The sequence below is a fragment of the Thunnus thynnus genome, chromosome 5 (assembly GCF_963924715.1).
Source record: "Thunnus thynnus chromosome 5, fThuThy2.1, whole genome shotgun sequence".
Lineage (NCBI taxonomy): Eukaryota > Metazoa > Chordata > Actinopteri > Scombriformes > Scombridae > Thunnus > Thunnus thynnus.
Genome location: NC_089521.1, coordinates 4,818,931 through 4,837,823, shown reverse-complemented (window position 1 = coordinate 4,837,823; position 18,893 = coordinate 4,818,931). Strand labels below are relative to the sequence as shown.

The 18,893-nt window shown below is 38.6% G+C and overlaps 1 protein-coding gene across 4 annotated transcripts in view; it reads left to right on the top strand.

Moving 5' to 3' along the window:
* cpne2 (copine II) overlaps nt 1–18,893 on the top strand; it is a 47,443-nt gene that overhangs the window by 10,161 nt on the left and 18,389 nt on the right. For all 4 annotated transcript variants that reach the window (XM_067588799.1, XM_067588798.1, XM_067588797.1 and 1 more), the window contains exons 3-10: nt 1,338–1,517; nt 1,794–1,868; nt 3,277–3,348; nt 4,078–4,161; nt 4,408–4,497; nt 4,815–4,913; nt 7,310–7,396; nt 9,479–9,538. In XM_067588799.1, the coding sequence (XP_067444900.1) occupies nt 1,338–1,517; nt 1,794–1,868; nt 3,277–3,348; nt 4,078–4,161; nt 4,408–4,497; nt 4,815–4,913; nt 7,310–7,396; nt 9,479–9,538 (747 nt within the window). The remainder of the gene's footprint in view (nt 1–1,337; nt 1,518–1,793; nt 1,869–3,276; nt 3,349–4,077; nt 4,162–4,407; nt 4,498–4,814; nt 4,914–7,309; nt 7,397–9,478; nt 9,539–18,893) is intronic.

Sequence of the window (18,893 nt, the reverse complement as noted above, 5' to 3'; positions counted from 1 at the left end):
AAACACACTATGCAGTGTGTTCTGGGTGAGTCAGACTTGAGAGTAGCACGGTCAGAGAGTATTAGTCATCCAACCACCTGGTTTAGAGGACTCAGAGCAAATAGCATGACTCTCAGAGACACCCACACACTCTGATCTGTCTGTGTGCTGTCCGGGCTATTTTTTGGGGCCATGAGAACTCATGACTTGTAATAGTTAAAAGCTGGACTCACCTAGGAAAAGAGTGGAAAATGAGGAAAATCGAGTTGAGGGTTAAATCATTATGGTCTTAAATCTACAATAATCAACATTTCTTAGACTTTTTTATAGTTTGAATTGAACAAGTGTAGAAATCTTTACCCAACTCTGCAACTCTACTGAGGTTTTCAGCTTCTTTTAGTTCTTTGTTTTGGTTTTATGCATATGTTGTGTTGGGTTCAGTCTCACTGTGCACTCCCTGTCCAACACCAAACAGCAAACAGACACAGTTAGAAATAGTAAAAGTAAAGACTCAGACATTTTCTCTCAGGGGTTGGCAGAAAATGACTGAGTAGGTCATGGAGAAAAAAAAACAACAGATTTGTGCAGAAGTTGCTCAAGGCACAGCTGCAAGCCCTCCACTAACAGGAAGTGAAGTTACAGGTTGACGTGGCCACTATGGCCAGTTAGACAAGGGCAGCCAGAGTGTTAGCAGCAGGCTAGCAGCTGTGTAAGAGTATACCAATGCCTCTTTATACTGAATTGATTCCTTCATATTGATAGTTTTAGGTTATAACATTCCTTACATTTGTACCTTCAATACCTTTTCTTGTTTTAAAAAGTTGTGGTGCTCCATGTGCCATAAGCCAAATAAAGTTGAAGTTAAAGTTGAATTACTTGTCTTTCATTACTGGTTGTAAGATGGAGAAGCCAAGTCCAGGCAGCCAGAAACTAAAGTTAGTTAGTCGTCGACCACAGACGTTACTCAGTAGGTACAGATATGACAGAGGGAGGCTGCACAAGCCTGCACTGACACTATCAGAAACCTGCATGATGTTATAAGAATGGAACAATATAACCAGGTTATATTATTTTCCATGTTAAATGTAATATCTTGAGTATGATCACAACCAGGGTAAGACTCCTAACTCCTAGTGTGCATGTAAACATAAACAATTTCATAAAAGGTTGCCATATTTAATTAAATGACAAATTCTAATCCACCGTTCCTGAACAGGTTGATGTTAAAAGTTAACCACTGTTCAGAGCCTTTCTGGTGAAACTATACTGTTCCACTGGTTACACAGTTTCAACCACAATCCACTCAAATTGCATCTGTTAAAATGATTTTCTCTCTCATTGTTTTTTGTTTGTTTTAGCTCAGCCGCACTGAAACAGCTGTGAACAACTTGAACCCAGTGTTTGGAGTGAAGTTTCAGGTGGACTACCACTTTGAGGAGATTCAGAAGCTTCGCTTTGCCATGTTCGATGAAGACAAGTGTGCTACGCAGCTCTACGAACACGACTTCTTGGGAGAGTTCATTTGCACACTTGGAGTGGTATGGAATGATTTCTCTTTTTCAGTCCAAAGTTGGTTCTGTATTAAATGAAATAGAAGTCGCCATAGAGGGTATAGTTAAAGATAAGGAGTTAGCTTTGGGACTGGGAAACTATTAAATTGAACTGATTCAGGTGATAAGTTTCAGACTATTTTATTGTAGAATAGGTTAGAATAAATGTTCAGTGGTTCAAACCTATATTTCTTTAGGTTTGTGTTCTGTCCGACTCATTTCTTAACGATTCCTGTCTTGTGTCTTTCTATTATTGTCTACTAGATCGTGTCTAATAAGAAACTTCATAGACCGTTAATCTTAGCCAATGGGAAACCAGCTGGCAAGGGATCCATTACGGTAAGAACCAATATTTCTTTTAAATGTAGTCTCTGTATCTAAAACTCTTATTTCTTCTTTTTCTTTCCCGTTGATACACACACATACACACTGCCACTGTAGGTCATGTGGATGCAGTTGCTGTTGTTTAACTATAATGGCAGGGTTGCTGTTGTTGATGATGATGACAGCAGAGAGGTTGGAAGCAGGGGTGACAGCTTCCCTTTACTGCACCAAATTTGTCTGACTTTTGTTTCTGTCTTTCATATTTCCTTACAACATAAAGAATATATGCTTTCATAGCCCAGTGATGTGATAGTCAGAAATGATAAACCTTATCCTGCTCAAAGTGCTTCATGCATCTTTAACTATGTAAACAAATAGCCAGGCTGAGGGGTTCGCATCATCTTAAGCCAAGAAGGGCTCCTTAACAACCTAGCAAGAAAAACTGTTGACCCATGTTAATAAAGTTTAAAACAACATATACTGAAGGTTCCTTGCACCAGCTGAGCTAACTGCAGGTACCTGTTTTTCTATTTTCATTTGGCCTCATGTTCTGTTTCACGCAATTTATTTTTGAGGTATATGACTATATGGAATAGCCAGCCTTCATTCAGAAGGGGTCTCTCGTGCAAGTAAGCTATAAATATTTATACCTTCTAGGGCCTTTGATTTGCCTAATGACTTTTGATGTGGCACTTTTTATTAAAGGATTTTATTAAGGTTTCATGATATGAGCATGTGTGACATAGGCTATGCCTCTTTGATATAAACCATATTTTATTGTCATAATAATAAAGATGCTTTGTGTACATTCAAATCTTACTTTCTAGTTTTTTTAATAGCTTCATACCTCTCAAATTATTTGAAATTTAAGCCCTGGGTCAGGCTCATTAATAGCTCACCCAGTTAGCAAAATTGCTGTGACCCAGATCCAGCCCACACCCTACACTTTCGGAACTTTCATCCAAGCCCACATACGGCGTGGAATGATGGCACTTGGGCAGTCCACTCCTGTTTCCCAGATCTGGGCCACAAGCGTGCTGTATGTCAACCAAGAACAAAGCAGATGAACTAGAACTGGCCCACATCCAGAATACACATACCTGAGAGCACTGCATCTGTACCCAAAAAGGCCCACATTTGATTTGGGATATTTGGACCATATTTTTTATTTTACATGTGGGCCATTTCAGGCTCACATAAAAGAAGTGATAATGGTGCGGTGGGTGAAGTATGGCAGGGTTGCTATCGTTGCTATTGTTACAATGCCCCACCCCCCCACCCCCAATTTTTACGGGAATATATGTCCCTGGATGGCAGTGATGATGAAGATGTTATTGAGGTTGCTGCCATTACTGTTGTTGTTAATGTTAAAAGTTGCCAGTATTTTTGTTGCAGCTAATGTTGTGCTGCAATATTATTTTAGATAACAGCTCAGGAGCTGTCTGACAACAGAATCATCACTTTGACCCTGAGTGGGCGTAAACTGGATAAGAAGGTAGGTGGTTAGACCCACACACACACACACACACACACACACACACACACACACACACACACACACACACAGTGCATTAGAGCAACACACATTACTGTAGGACACAATTGCCAAGCCCACACAGACAACATTTACAGTAAATGTTTTCACTCTCTGCACCTTTGTCCGCCAACTAATGAGCTATCAGGTGCACTGATGGTTGGAAATTTATTTTTATTTTTATAACAATTTATTTTTAATTTCGGACTGATTGAAGTAGCTGCTGGTGTATGGTGAAGGGACGAATGACAGCGGGTGAGAGACAGCACAGCTTGAATTGTGATTTAAACTCATGCTGGTGTGTGTCAGCTGTGCACCCTCTGGTCAAACCACCAGGATACATTTAACATTTACATTTACATCTTGTCATTTGGCAGGTACTTTTATCCAGAGTGACTTACAAGCGACTCTGAAAGAGTTGTGGTACAAACTCTGACTGGTGACCAGTGCAATTAGAAAGAACACTAGACAGAAGGGTTTTATATAATAAATAATTAAGTAATAAATCTTTTAATAAATATGTTAATTAATAAAATGCATGCCCAATGTGGCCACTGCAATTTCATTTATCATCTGCAGTGGTCAAATTGTGATGATACATGTGTTGCAGTTTGGCCGAGGAGAGGAGAAAAGAGGATAAAACAGGAATCATCCTAAAAAGGACTTTATCAGTGTCTCTGTTCTCTGCAGGACTTCTTTGGGAAGTCAGACCCCTATCTGGAGTTTCACAAACAGGGCGAAGATGGCAAATGGATGCTGGTGCACAGGACAGAGGTGAGTCATGGGTGGGGATTAAAACCACCTTCATTTAACTGTCATTACTGTCAACCACGAGCTGTCGTTGTCAGCTAAACCAGCTAATATAGTAGGTGATGCACTGTAACTTTAACAGTAAGCAGAAGGCTGGTGAAACTGATTACAGCCCCAAGTTTAAATAATTCTACTGTGGCTACAACTGCATCCTATGTGCTGCTGTATAATATAATGATTATGTGCCTATTTCTGTGTCTGTGACTTCAGGTCATAAAGAACACTTTAGACCCAGCGTGGAAACCCTTTACTGTGCCTCTCATTTCTCTCTGCAATGGAGATGTGGAGAGAAACATCAAGGTTAGAGTTTCATTTGTTACGAAACTGGTATTATATGGATTTTCAGTTTTACTACTTGCTACACTGCATACTGACAATAGAAAGAAGGACAGAAGGTGCCAGTGTTTATGCACTGGTTAGCATTATATTAAAGTAATTTTATGATGTTGTGTCATCAGGTCCTATGTTATAAACATAATTGAGTGTGACACATGTGGAGAAGAGTAAAAAGGGTAAAAATATCAGCGAAGTAGCGATTTGTGTTTCAAAAAAGAAGCTATGCACACTAACCACTGCATAGAAAAGTTGATGGTATGATGTTTTCTACACAATGACAGGTCCTGTGTTATGACTATGACAATGATGGAGGCCACGACTTCATAGGAGAGTTTCAAACCACAGTTTCCAAGATGAGTGAAGCCCAGAACTCGGTGGAGGTAAAACATGTTTGGCATTAAAAGTGTGTGTTCATCATTTCCATGTAATGTCATCTATACATGAGTACAGAAAGTTATGTTACGTTCTCATGTAGGGCTGCAACCAACGATTATATTCATTATCGATTAATCTGTCATTTTTTACTCGATTAGTTGTTTGGTCTATAAAATGTCAGAAAATGGTGATCATTTTCTCCCACTTTTGTCCTGACCAACATTTCACAACTCAAAGAGATTCAGTTCATTATCATGGAACCAGAAAATATGACATTGCTGGAAGCTGGAACCACAGATTTTTTTTCTTAAAGAACGATTATCAAAATAGTTGCCAATTAATTTAATAGTTAGCAACTTATCGACTAATTGTTGCAGCTCTGTTCTTTCATTTAGTTAGTGTTTAAGTACAGCTTAGAACCAAACATTATGTATCTAAGTGTTTGGTTCATGACTGGATACCTATTAAACATGTGGTTACCAGTGTAACCCTGGTACTCTGAAACCTGACTGAGGTATCTCACAATGTAAAGTTTGAAAGAAAGCTAATGGCCAAATTCCCATCAGCCTCAGCTCTACTTGGAGACAACATGCACATGACACGCTAAACATCTAACACTAACATGCTAGCAGCATGTGACAACAGTAACTGTTCATTACAGGCTAACATGCTATATGTTACATACTCAACATCAGCATGTTCACATGTATAAAACAGCAAAATATTTGTTAATATGCTCACATGTACTGTATGTTATCATGCATCTTAGCTTGTGGGTTGTTAAAATCAACATTCAGCTTCAAGCAAAGCAGAGTTCAAGTAACAACAGAGGCAGACTAAGTACACCAGAGACTACTTAAAGTTTAACTTAAAGTTGAACAAAATCAGATAATGTAGAGCTGAACTTGACACTACCCTCAGGCCAAAGTTGACACTTTCCCCCTATTAGCAGTAAGGATCTATGAATAGCAAATTTCTTTTCTTCTTTCTCAATTTTATATTGACCCAACATTTTTCTTTGCTACTGTGTAATTAGCTGCAGACTTTCCACTACATTGAAGCAAATCCTGCATTACGGAAATGTTAGCTGTAGCTTAATTTACAATGCGAAGGTCATTACCTGGATGTAAACCGTTACATCATCTAGTTTATAATGTGACACCTAAGCTGCTGAATCCATCTGAATCATTTTGGAGCACTAAACCATTATTTTAAACAGCATTTACAGTATCTGATCTTTCACAGATTAACTGAGACATGTCATCAACCAAGAAATCCCACTTTTACCCTGTACTTGCTAATTTGCCGTTTAAATGCATTCAGTTGCATCCATCAACAATGAAGTTGGAATAATCAGGCATAGATATGCTTTGCTACATTTTTCACACGTTATGGCCACAGAGGATTTGGTTGAGTCTTAAGTCTGCGATGCTAATGAATAAATACTATTGAGATTTATTCTTCTCACTTTTGCATTTCTGGTCTGCTAAAGATGTAAAGATGCGGAGATCAGAAAACCGTTCATTCATTATGTGTGTGTGTGCGTGTGTGTTAATTTGTGAAACTGCGTGTGTGCATGTGCCAAAGCAGCATCATGACTTGTTCTCCCACTGAGTGTCTTCATGTGTGGTAATGTGGTTGGGGGGGGGGGGACAAAATAACAAGTGAAAAAAGACAGAGACAGGATGGAGAGATGGGGGATGGAGAGAGAGAGAGAGAGAGAGAGAGTGAAGAGAAGAATAACAAAATGAGAGGTGCTTTTGAGATGTAAAACAGTCTTTAGCTGAGCCCTAGTAACACGACAAGGCATTTAGAGATACCTGTCATATGAATCACCAACTGACTTAAGGCATTTGAAACTGTGCAGCGTGTCTGAAACACATTGCTATCTAGTGTATTACTGTGTGATATACAAGACAGCATGCTTAACTATTCTTTCATCTGCATATATAAAAATACACATGGAGTATTTTTAATAAACAGTATTGCTGTGTTTCCCATACAGTTTCCCTTATTCCTTTATGCTCCGTTATAACAAATTTAACAACATTTTGTGTCTGTGAAATGTTGAATCTGGTTTAATCGTTCAGGGTTTAAGTCATCTAACAGCAGTTCCAAATTGATAGACTGTAGATTGTATATAGTCAGCTTATAATACAGCTTCAAGTTTGACTCTCAAGTTGAAATTACTGCAGGCAGCGTGTGGAATACATGCAGATCCAAGCCACAGTCTCTCCTCTGTTCATTTCTTCCCATCTCACTGCACCTTCCAACTCTGCTGTCATCTCTACTTTTACCCTCATTTTCTTTTTTTTCCCTCTAACTTTTTTCTATATTTTCCACTTATCTGATGCTGATACTACTCTTTTTTTGTCTCCAACTGTTTTTTATTGCTCTTCAGGTGGAATTTGACTGCATCAACCCCAAGAAACAGAAGAAGAAGAAGAATTATAAAAACTCTGGAATTATCATCGTCAAGTCATGTAAGGTGAGGATGGATGAATAGAGGGATGGATGGATGTAACTTTTATTTTGATCTTTGGTTGCTTCTAAATTATGACTTCCAGTACTACTTTTTGAATAGATGGTGGATGTAATCTATATAGCTTTAAAAAAGGGTGGCACATCAGAACTATGGAATCACATGTAAGCATGTTTCCCACATCTCAAATCAATACAGGCTATTTATGAAGACAGACAGCAAGAATGAATAAAACATGAAATCACTTTGACATGTTATTTCTTGTTATCTCCCGCCATTGAGTTTTTATATTGGCACAGGGATAAACTAGTAGCTTTGTTTATCAAGATAATAAAGTACAACAGAATTCACAGGTATTATAGTGAGTCTTTTTTCAGTTTGTTGTACTGTATATAACTTTTAGGATTACAACATGATAACCATTTTATTTTCTATATAAATCAAAGACCATAAGGGGAAAAAAAACATTAGACCTCTCAGGAAGGTGCTAACTAATTTCTGTTTTAGAAATACATATTGTCATGCTCTAACGGCAGCCATCCATCCTTTGAAAACAAACCTCACCTCTCAAACTCAAAGCTTCTCTAAGTAATTTCCATCCACTAGAGAGCAAAAAGTTTCCAAAACTAACCCTCAGGAACATTTGGTATTATCTTATGAAGTAGTTTGGGCTGACCTGTTTGTCCGCTGACACATCCAGAAGCCACAAAACAATACTGTCATCCCACTGGAGTTGTGCTTCTGGCCACCTGATAAATTTGAGTCCTTTCCTTTAAGCTCTGATTTGGTTGATCCACCAACTCCTGAGAAAAATAGCTTTACCTGCCAAGTGATACCAGACATTTGTTAACTTCAACACCCTGCCATTTTGTGCAGGGCAGGTAGCACACGCTTACATGAACGTGCTCTGCAGAAAACAGCCGCTTATGGTTTTCTATGGGGAGTTGATTTGAACCATGAGACTTAACCACACAGAAGAATCTTCCACAGTGTGTTAGCTATAAAACCAAAACAATGAGCTGAAAAGGCTGAAAATCTGCACAGGGCTACAGAGTTGGCTGATATTTAAATGATATTCAATTGTGTTAATATCAAAAGAATCACTTAATGCCATAAAACTTAAAAAAAACAAAAAAAAACAAAAACATTAAACACAAGCGACTTAAAAAACAATCTTTGTTGTCTGTTCCTGGTAAATTCCAATTATTCCAAATATCAATACAATATAGGTTATATCCATTAAAATCCAAACAAAACAAAAATAACTAACTCAGCTGTCAGACAAATCTTTCAAATTTCTCCTCACGTCTTATCACCTCATAATGACCCATCTTACACTCCACTCAATGAAACATTTGATTAAACCATTGTGGTTTTGATCAGCTGACACAATTCTTACTGGGCCGTCATAACTGCCTCTGAATAACTAATTAGTGCGGCAGCTTTGAGCCCCACAGAGGACACATTAAGCTGGAACACTGAGTCTTCAGATGCCTATTGGAATGACATTAAAGCTGTGTGCAGATGATGACAAGCCTTCATAATTGATTCTTTTCCTTCTTCCTTTTTTCAAGCGCACAATCATGAACAAGCTTTTGTACATGACATGTGCATGGACACACACACGTACACATTCAAACACATGCGCAAAACTGCTAATACAGTAATTATATTTGTTGGCTGCCAGCAGGGATTAGACTAATGACAGAAAAATCCATGCTAAATATTCGTTGTAAGTGGAGTCGAAATTGTGTTCAAACAAGATAATAATTGGCGCTCCATTGGCGGTACCTTATATCAGAATAAACATGGGTTGTTTTGTCATTTTACAAACAAATTTTAGGCTTCTGCTTATGAAAAGAACTAATTCGTTTATTATTTCAGTGTGCTGCTAGTTTGTTCACTGCATAGCCTGTGGTGTTAGAATAAGTGGACTATCAACTAGTGAAGAAAAAATACTTTTAAAGCAGCTCAGTTTGTAACATTCTGCTTCTGCTTTTCTCAATAGGTCAATACTCTCCTCTTCTTTTACTGGCTATTGTTATTTTCCTTGTCGTCTTACTGTAGCCTTGACTCTTGTGTCTCTAGATTACAAGAGACTACACTTTTCTGGATCACATACTGGGAGGATGCCAGCTCATGTTTACCGTGAGTATGATATTAGCATGCCTGTTTTTCTGCTTCTGCCATGACGCGATAATGAGATACATGTTTCTGCATGCTTTGCTCTCTAAAAGCGGATGGAAAACATTCAGAATTTCTATTTTCATCTCCCAGGGTTACAGCTGGATCACAATCATTTACATACAGAAAGGGAAGAGTGCGAGGGACAGGGGGAAGGTACTGAGAGACAGAAAAAATGAGCAGCGTAGAGAAGAGTAATGGGGTGTTGTGAAACATTGAAATGTTGGTAATTTTTTTGAATTGTGAAAACAGGAGGGCAGAGAGAGAGCAAGTAGAAATATAATAAATTGATGTATTGAAATGGTGGAAATAGAAAGTGAGTGTGAGATTAGGATATGAGGATAGAAAGAGAAGGTATTTTATAGAGGGAGGAAGAGAGAAAGAGAGTCTATTTTAGTCTCTCGTTAGGAGAAACTCTTGTGTGTGCCTGGTGACGTCACTCCTTTGTGTGTAACTGAGTGTGAGAGAGCCCTGTTTTATAATAGCAAATCTCACACACACACACGTAGAGCTGTATTAGTGTTATCCGGGGTGTTTTTGTCCAGAAGAGCTTTAATACAACTGCCTCGCTGATAAATCTCAGGACCATTCAGATTGGCTCGCTTTTACCGTAATGAACACCAAAAAATGTACACAAATTCAGAACCCACTTGCACACTAAGAAAAATGCAAAGACACACTCACAGTGCAGCCCATATACAATGAGAGAACACACACTCTCTGTGCCAACTATACATGCATAGTGTCCCTTTTTTCCTCTATCTCTCAACAATTTCCCAGCTTTGTGAGCTAGAACCAGGCTCCAGATGTAGCATGGTACAGATAATGTAGTTTGTTACATGCTTGATTTTGCAGTATTTCCCTTAAAGTGTGTTCTTAGATGAGACACCTGTGCACCACACTGTATAGTAGTAGTGTGTATCAGGAACCATTGCATTCATTCTCTGAAAATGTATTGGAGTAAAATAGTTTTTTTTCTGATGGGTAATTTTGACATGAGATGTCAAAAAGATGGTAGTAATAGTGTCTAAATACTTGGGGATCAAACCTGAGAATAGTTTAAATGTAGTCCTGTGTATGCTGTACCTTTCTTATGTGCTATTTTCAGACTTTGGCTGAATGTGCTGTCAGTTCAAGGTGTTGTTTAAAAGAAACATAAATGTTGCTTTGCATCTTTAATCCCATTAATTAGATTTCATTTTGAGAAGCTTATTAACATGTATTCTGTGTGTTCAGAAACACAGGAATCTCCTAGAACATTTCATGAAAGTAAAGTAGAGCTACAGCTAACAATTATTTTCATTATCGATTCATCTGTTGATTATTTTCTCGATTAATCGATTAGTTGTTTGGTCTATCAAATACCAAAAATAGTGAAAACCATCATTTTACAAAGCTTTGGATGCTTTTTCTCCCCAACCAACAACAACCCAAAGATATTCAGTTTACCATAATAGAGGACTTAAGAAACTAGAAAATCTTCACATTTAAGAAGCTGGAATCAGAGATTTTTAGCATTTTTTCTTTAAAAATGATTCAAAATGATTAATTTATTTATCAAAATAATTGCCAATTAATTTTACCTTCTAGTTCAACCTTTGATTTTTTGTTGAACGAATAATAATTATTTCAGACACATTGCACATTGTTTGTACTGATGATTCAAATGTAAAGTGGTGGCATTCTCAAACAGCTGAAAACATAATATTGTCTATGGGAAAAATGAATGTTAGACTCTGGGACCCTGGAGCCCTGGGCAGCTGTTTAAACGCTCTGTTGGAAAACACATTGCACCTGTACCCTTCTTGTTCTCGTAGAAAGTAATGCTGTGATTATGTGGACTATTTCTGGTGCAAGAGAGTTCTTGTGCAGGGGTGACTTTGCCTGTGTTGTTGTGCAGAGGTGCTGTCATTGTCAGAGGACGTATTCTGTACGACTCCTGGGGGCAGATAGCTGCTGGATCCTCTGTGAAATTCAGGGCATTGTTAAGGAGCACACACACACACATATACACATACATACACGTGCGCACAATGACGACCTTCACTGCCAGCATTTTATTTTCACCTTATCGTATTGTGAGATATGAGGCTTTAAAGTAAAGACATAGTTGTGTTACTATAGTGACTCTAGCTGCTGTTGATGACAATGTTTGCACCATGATGAATACGTGAGGGAGAAATATGTGTACAAGAGAGTGAAAAAGGAGCATTAAAGCAGAATGAATGTAGTTTTTCTGGCAGTTAAGAGGATGGTATCAATATATCTTCACTATTATTCTCAGTACACAATAGATTTACTCAGTAACACAAAATTCAGTTCTGAATTGACAGAACGTTACGTTAATTTTTCTTTTTCTTTGAATTGACTAACATTTGGTCATTTAAGTTAGTGATGTAAACAACAACAACAATGACAAAACAAAAAACAAAAAAAAAACGGGCAACTGGCAGGTCAGTCAAACTTTGCATTTCTCCACATGTGAAGCAGTGTACATGGTGTTACAGGGAAAGTGGTACACAGCAATTAAAGAGTTTGGAGGCTGGTCAAAAAACAAAAGCACACAGCATAAGTGTAAGGAATGAATAAACTGTGTATGTATCTGCTCTAACAAGAGCTGCAAAGGTTAAACCATCCTACAGTATCTGAGTGTTACAAAGTCAAGGAACTTATCATTAACCAACTAGCTACATTACATTTGTGTAGTTACATTACATTAGTCATATTTGTTGGGTTACAAGTTACATGTAAAAAAATGACTTACAATATTGTGTATCATTTCCACACTGTAAGGAAGCCAGTCGTGAATGCTATCAGAGTTGGAAATATTAATGCTCTATTCTTCTCCTCAAGCAACCCCAGCCAACAATACCCAAGATAATGTTACATTTATCAAATACATTGGTTAGCTGTCATCTTATGAGCTTTATCTCTTGTAACATTAAAAGCAAAAATAGTTTGAAAGTATGTAATCTTGCCAGCAAAACAGGGTTACGTTAGACGAAATGACAGTCTGATTATTTTTCCTTATCATACTTATATGATAAGGACTAACTAGCTCTACACTGCAATACAAGATCAATGCTGTTTGTTTATCTCTGTGTTTTCTATCTACTGGATCATCTGCTAGTGAGGATGGGAAACGCAGCTTCATCCTCCGTCTGTTAGCATGATAACATGTATGTAGCCATCAAGTGCATATTTAAGAGGTCTTTTACAGGGTTCTGGTTTTAAAAGCTGGAAACTGTTTTAGTGAACAGTCAACTGCAACCAAATCAAATTTCAACTGAAGAACTGTCTAGATGGGGCATAAAATCATAAAACCTTACTCTCTACATACTGTAATGTAGGTTCCATTTAATAAAACTGAAAATCTGATGATCCGGGTATTCATTGAATGATAAAACAGTTTTACTGTAATAGTAAGTAATTCCTCTTCATGACCAGTTAAAACCACAATGTGCAGTTTCGACTTGTCCGGTGGTGATGAGCTCTGAAGTTTATAACCATTAGGACTCTCCACATCCAGCCTGCTCTCTTTTGGATGACTGAGGTGAATAAACACTCTCTCCATCTGCTGTCAGCCAACAGTTGAGTGCCTCAGTGAAAAGTTGGACAGTGCAGGGCAGCTCTCAGCTGTGGAAATATTTAAAGTATTAGTCAATCAGGATGTTGCCAACATCCAACATGCTGTGTTAAAATAGAAATATCATAAAATTTGGAATTTGCAAATGGCTGTTGGTAGTTATTTACTGGCAGACTGGTGTAAATATTTTAATCATTTCCTTAGCCAGAGCCTTGCTTGTTTGTAATGAGCAGAATCGTAGTGCAATAGGAACATTTGCCAGTTTTAGTGGTGATGAGATGAGCAAATTTAAGGCGGAATGGGAACTCTTAAATCCTCGCTGCTCACTCCTAATCTTTCGCCTTTTGTCACAGACCTGCAGCTCTTTCAGTGATGCACACACACAAGCATACGTAATACTGTCTTAACACAGATACTTCCTCTCTCCTGCTTACAAACTCATTTACATACACACACGTGAGCACAAACATATAATATCCTCGCCACACTCTCGCTCCTGCTTTCACACTTACACACTCCGACCGATTTACATGCAAACTCGCAAACCCTGTTACTGGCACACACACACACACACACACACACACACACACAGAGTATCTTCTTCATACAGACATTTTATCACACATACTTACACATATACACATATTCTGTAGGTGCGCACACACACATAGAGTATCTTCAAACATCCACCTTCCCTGCTTACGCACGCTGGCTGATTTAGACATGCGCAAGCACACATAATTTCACGCAGACGTTCAATCACTGATGACATCTCCTTCTCACATACACACTGCCACTTATATGCACAGATTTGACATAAACACAGAGAAGAAGCAGCCATGTACAAAAACACAGCCGCACAGACACACACACACACATGCAGAAAGAGCTGTTCTGCGGTGTTCAATCAGACTTAGTATGGCTCTAATCCTAATCTCCAGGAAGGGAAAGTCTCTCCTCGGGGCTGTGGGAGCTGGAGGAGAGAGCAACATTTCTCTGTTACACACTCCAACACAAAGAGACAGCTTGCTACTGCTGATGGGCTGTTTGTGAAAGACTCATTTGAACTGAAAGACACTATTATTCATATTTTATGTTTGATATAATTCAGAGCTGTGTAGAGCATAACTGGTTGTAAGGGATTTCAGTGAGTGGAGAGCAGACTTAAGAGTGTAAGAGGTGTAGAAAGTATACAGAAGCTACAGTATATGTATCACACCACAGCGAAAGAGACCACTTCCTGAGGTATGAGCTGCTTATGGTAGTGACAGAGAGTATCTGCTGTATAAACTGTCAAATCCATCAGTGCCAAAGGGAAGAGAACAACAACATGAAATATAGTAGGTCACCAGCGCTTTAACTCACCCTGTGCTTCAGGTGATAATTAAAAATCACAAACGTTGTACTTGTGTTCCTGTGGATTCATGGAGAAAACAAACTTCTCATGAATGAGAGCACAGACAAGCATCTTCACAGCTCAAAATATTCAAACAGATAATATCAGTCAGCTTTTCTTCCCAGTTTCCGCCTGCTCTATACTGTAGTCTACAATGCCGTTCAGATATTATATGTCATTGTCACAACAGATCTCAGGACATTATCATGTTATTCAGCGAAGTGAGGCCATGCGACAGGCAAAATATTACATCATGATACAGTTATTAATTCCCAAACCCTGACAGTATCTGATGTTACGTTGCAGTTGAAATAACACTAATGTGATGGTGAAAAGGTTGTTCATTTCAGTCCAATGTTTCTGTTAATCAGTTAATTTATCATTCATGTTACACAAATAACAAAATACAAGTTTCAGTTGAGTTATTTGTCTTTCACAGTTATGTTTATTGAAGGGCTTCAGTCTTGCTGTGATGTATTTTTTAGTGTGTTTTCTGACGTTAGGGCAGATCATGTGTTAAATCAAGTGTGCATCATTAGGTAATCAATGTAGTGAGTTACGAGGCACTGTCAAGGTGAGGGAGGAAAGGTAAGACTGCCACCTTTTTTGCATTTACTCCTGCCACCTGACCTACTTTTTCAACATCCCCTTTAAAGTTTTCCTGTGGCTAGCAACATGGTCTGTGCTTTACATGGGCCAGCGGCTCTACAGTTATATTTAGGGAGGTAAAACTGTCTGAATTCTGCTTTTTTGATTAGTGTTCAGATACTGTCAATGAGACTCTTCCTACAGATGTTTCACATTAAAATCATACCAGATGAGGGAGGGCTTATTCACTTTGAGCTACCAGAAGGCTTGTAATGTAACATCTGTGCAGAAAGTGTTGAGTGTCATTGACAGTAACTTAACACCAATGAAAAAACAGCACAGTATCAACAACAAATTAAAGCATATCAGATAAACAGGGAAATGTCTTACTAAATATGATCAAATATACATATTATATAATATAAAAGCAGGGAAATGCATGGTCTTTTTTAAAGTTCAAAATGTATGATATATTATTGAAGACAGTAGGCATCCTCAATCAAAATGATCACTGGTATACGTTACCTCATATCACAGTATATGGCTTATCCATACAGCAACAATGAGTCACCCACCGATGCACACTTGGGGACTATTGGGATTTTTAATGTTGTTTTTTGTTGTTTTTTTTAGTGGAAGCATGCACTTATTGTTACGTGTTGCATGAAAACACACAGGAACAAATATTGACCAAAAACAGAACCACCACAGGACAAACCTTGCAGTGGACAGCAGCTCCCGGTTGTCACTGGAAACAACTCAGAGTGAGGCAGAGAATGACTCCAGAAGATGTTCACACAGACTTTTACACACTCATCCATCCAACCAGCCTTCCATCCATCTCTCTGACTGTTTAACTGCAAATGAGTCTGAGAAGTCCTGGCGTGAGAATTGGCTGATACTTGACAAGGCAGGGCTGAGAAAACTCCAATGTTAATGTCAGCACGTCAATTATTTGACAGTAATTTGGCTGTAGTGGAATCCCTGTAATTTATTGCAGTCACAGACGCTTTCTGCCACATCGCTACTATGAAATATACAGTAATGAGATGCTGCGCTGTCGCCCCCCGTTCATTTATATTCTGTGCACTTGCTTATTGAAACTGTGTGATTGTCGTGTTGTGTTTAGTCTGCTTGTGTGTTAGCAATTACTAATAGCTCTGGGCGAAGAATTGGTTGGAAACAGAATGGTGTCATTTCCCACTGCCGCCAAGTTCACGGCCATCAAAGTGATAATGTCTGTCACTGGAGAGGGCACTGGAAACATACCTTAATAGTTTGGGGATGATCCTGTGTGTTACTGTCAGAATTTTCAGATTCATTTCCTAGAGGGGGAAAATATGAACAATTGGAGGAAATTAAAAATCAACATAACCTGTTGCTTGGTGGAGGAGGAGCTTGAGTTGTGAACATAGTCACAGCTACACATGTTGATTGGAAGGAAGAAAGACTTCTGGGGTTGTTTTGGGGTTGACTGACACGAGAGACTGGCACAGAGAGGGTCATTTGCACACACTCATGAAATAGGTGGCTCTGGAGGTTTGGTGACATATTGATGACTTATGTGCAGAGGCCACCATTGCTTGTGATTAGTTTTGTTAGTGGCAACCTGGATATGAAGAAAAAAGCTCTATCTGTGTCGCTTCTCATTTGGCAAAAGTAGGCTTGTATAAAATTGGATGGTGATGGTGACACAGCTAATATGATATCTCATCTCAATCTCCTCTCTCCTTTTTTGGATCTCTTCTGTGTCCAAGACACCAAAGTTGAACGGAAAAGCACAGCAAGACATCACTTTACCTCTATGAGTGAATCCATTGATTGAAGTGATTCCACTGAAATGAAATTATTTCAGTCCGAAATTTTGCTGTTACAAATACTGGTGTTACCAAGCATGAAGAAGGAAGGATGAATTTCTGTGTTCGGTAGGGATGGTACATAGCAAACATGTATACATGTGAAGCTCCCTTGACAAAAGGATAGAGATGCAGTTCAAAGATGGAGAAAGACTGAGCCACCAGTATCAAAGCATGTTCTCAAGCCAAACAGGCAACACAATAACAAAGAACTATTATCATTTTATATTATGTTAAATCCCCACTCAGTGTTCCATTGGGTTTCTAAGATAATTTGATCACTTGGCACCCTGAACCGAGAGTAATGTGCTATCTGGGTCCTCTTTTATCACATATGTCATTCCAGGACTAACACACATGTACAAAATACACAGCAGCACCCTAATTCTGTCACCCTGCATCTCTCTGTCCGTCACTCCTGCTGCTCCTTATGCTCCCTCTCTCTCCCCCCAAAACTTTATCTCATTTGCCCAATTTCCTCTCTTTTACTCACATCTACCACCTTTGCTCTCTCTTCCCACTTCTCCGTTTTCTCTTTCCTCTTTCCTTGTTGTCTTTATTGAACCAGAACATTGTTGTTTTATAGCATTCCTTGTACCGCCAAACAAAGAGAGAAATGGTTTAGACCTTTAGATCTTTACACTGATAGGAGGGAGGCGGAGTTTCTGGGTCGGGTTCTTGTCAGCGCACAAACCGCTATTCACTGCCTGAGGAAAAGCTTGTCACTCTTAATCTCATATTATGTTAGGCTGTGTGTGTGCGTGTGTGTGTGTGTGTGTGTGTGTGTTCACATCCATATATACAGCATGTCAACGCAGTGTCACCCTGTGGTCATCGGTGTTATAAATATCCCTCTATGTGGGTTCAGGGCCATTATTTCTTTTTTAGACACGACTGCACTACAGTATTTTTGTATCTGTCCTCAGATGAAAATCTTATATGTCCAAGAATTAAGAAAAAGATTGATTCCTTGCTTGGTGACCCTTAAAGTTTTGAAATTACATTTTAAACATGTTTGATGAATCAGAAAACATGCTTAGTAGATCCAGTAGACCATGTGTATTTTTTTTTTTCCAGTTAAATGTCAAAATTGCAGATACAAAAGGCTATGACGATATATCGTGGCACAATATTTTGTGATACAAAAAAGCCAAGGCATGCATCCTGGAGCTGAAAAATTCATCACAATATCAACTAAATAATGCCAGTTGGCTCTCAAATAAGGTACTTGAGTGGTGCAAAGTGGGAGCCCATCAGGTCTTTCCAAGCTCTTGACTGTTGATGATGTCCCAGATCAAACACTGTTTTCAAAACTTAATCTCTAGCTTCTCTTTCTTTCCTTCACTTCACTTTGTATAATGCCACTGAATGGCAGGAATAAATCAGGAATAATCAGGAAAAACATAAAGTATTGTTTTTCATACTGAACCATGAGCCGACTGCATCAATAGAGGTTTCATGTTTTCAGTGACTTCTGAGTTATCAAGGTGTTCTTTTTGAAAATGAGACCATGTAACCAGTATGAAGCAACCGTTTGAAGCAAATGGCCTACAGTAACATGCTGACTGTCCTGTGATGTGATGCCAGTAAATCTTACACAACAGGCCCATGAAGCTTTGCAGAGCCCAGCTTTTTCTGGACAAAGCACTGCTCACAACTCAGTTTCAGTTTTTCACATTCTCAAAAGTTAACAAACGGTAAGGCAGTAGTTGTAGTAGTGCAGTTTTACATAATTTTGATTACTACACTTTTAATAGAGAAACAAACCAAGTCACTAGTGGCTCCAGCTAAGCTATTGAAGCATTAATGAGAGCAGCATGTGCAACATTTGTGCCACATTCCACATCTATTGTAGATAAGATACAGTAGAGTTTAATTGAATAACCTATTAAA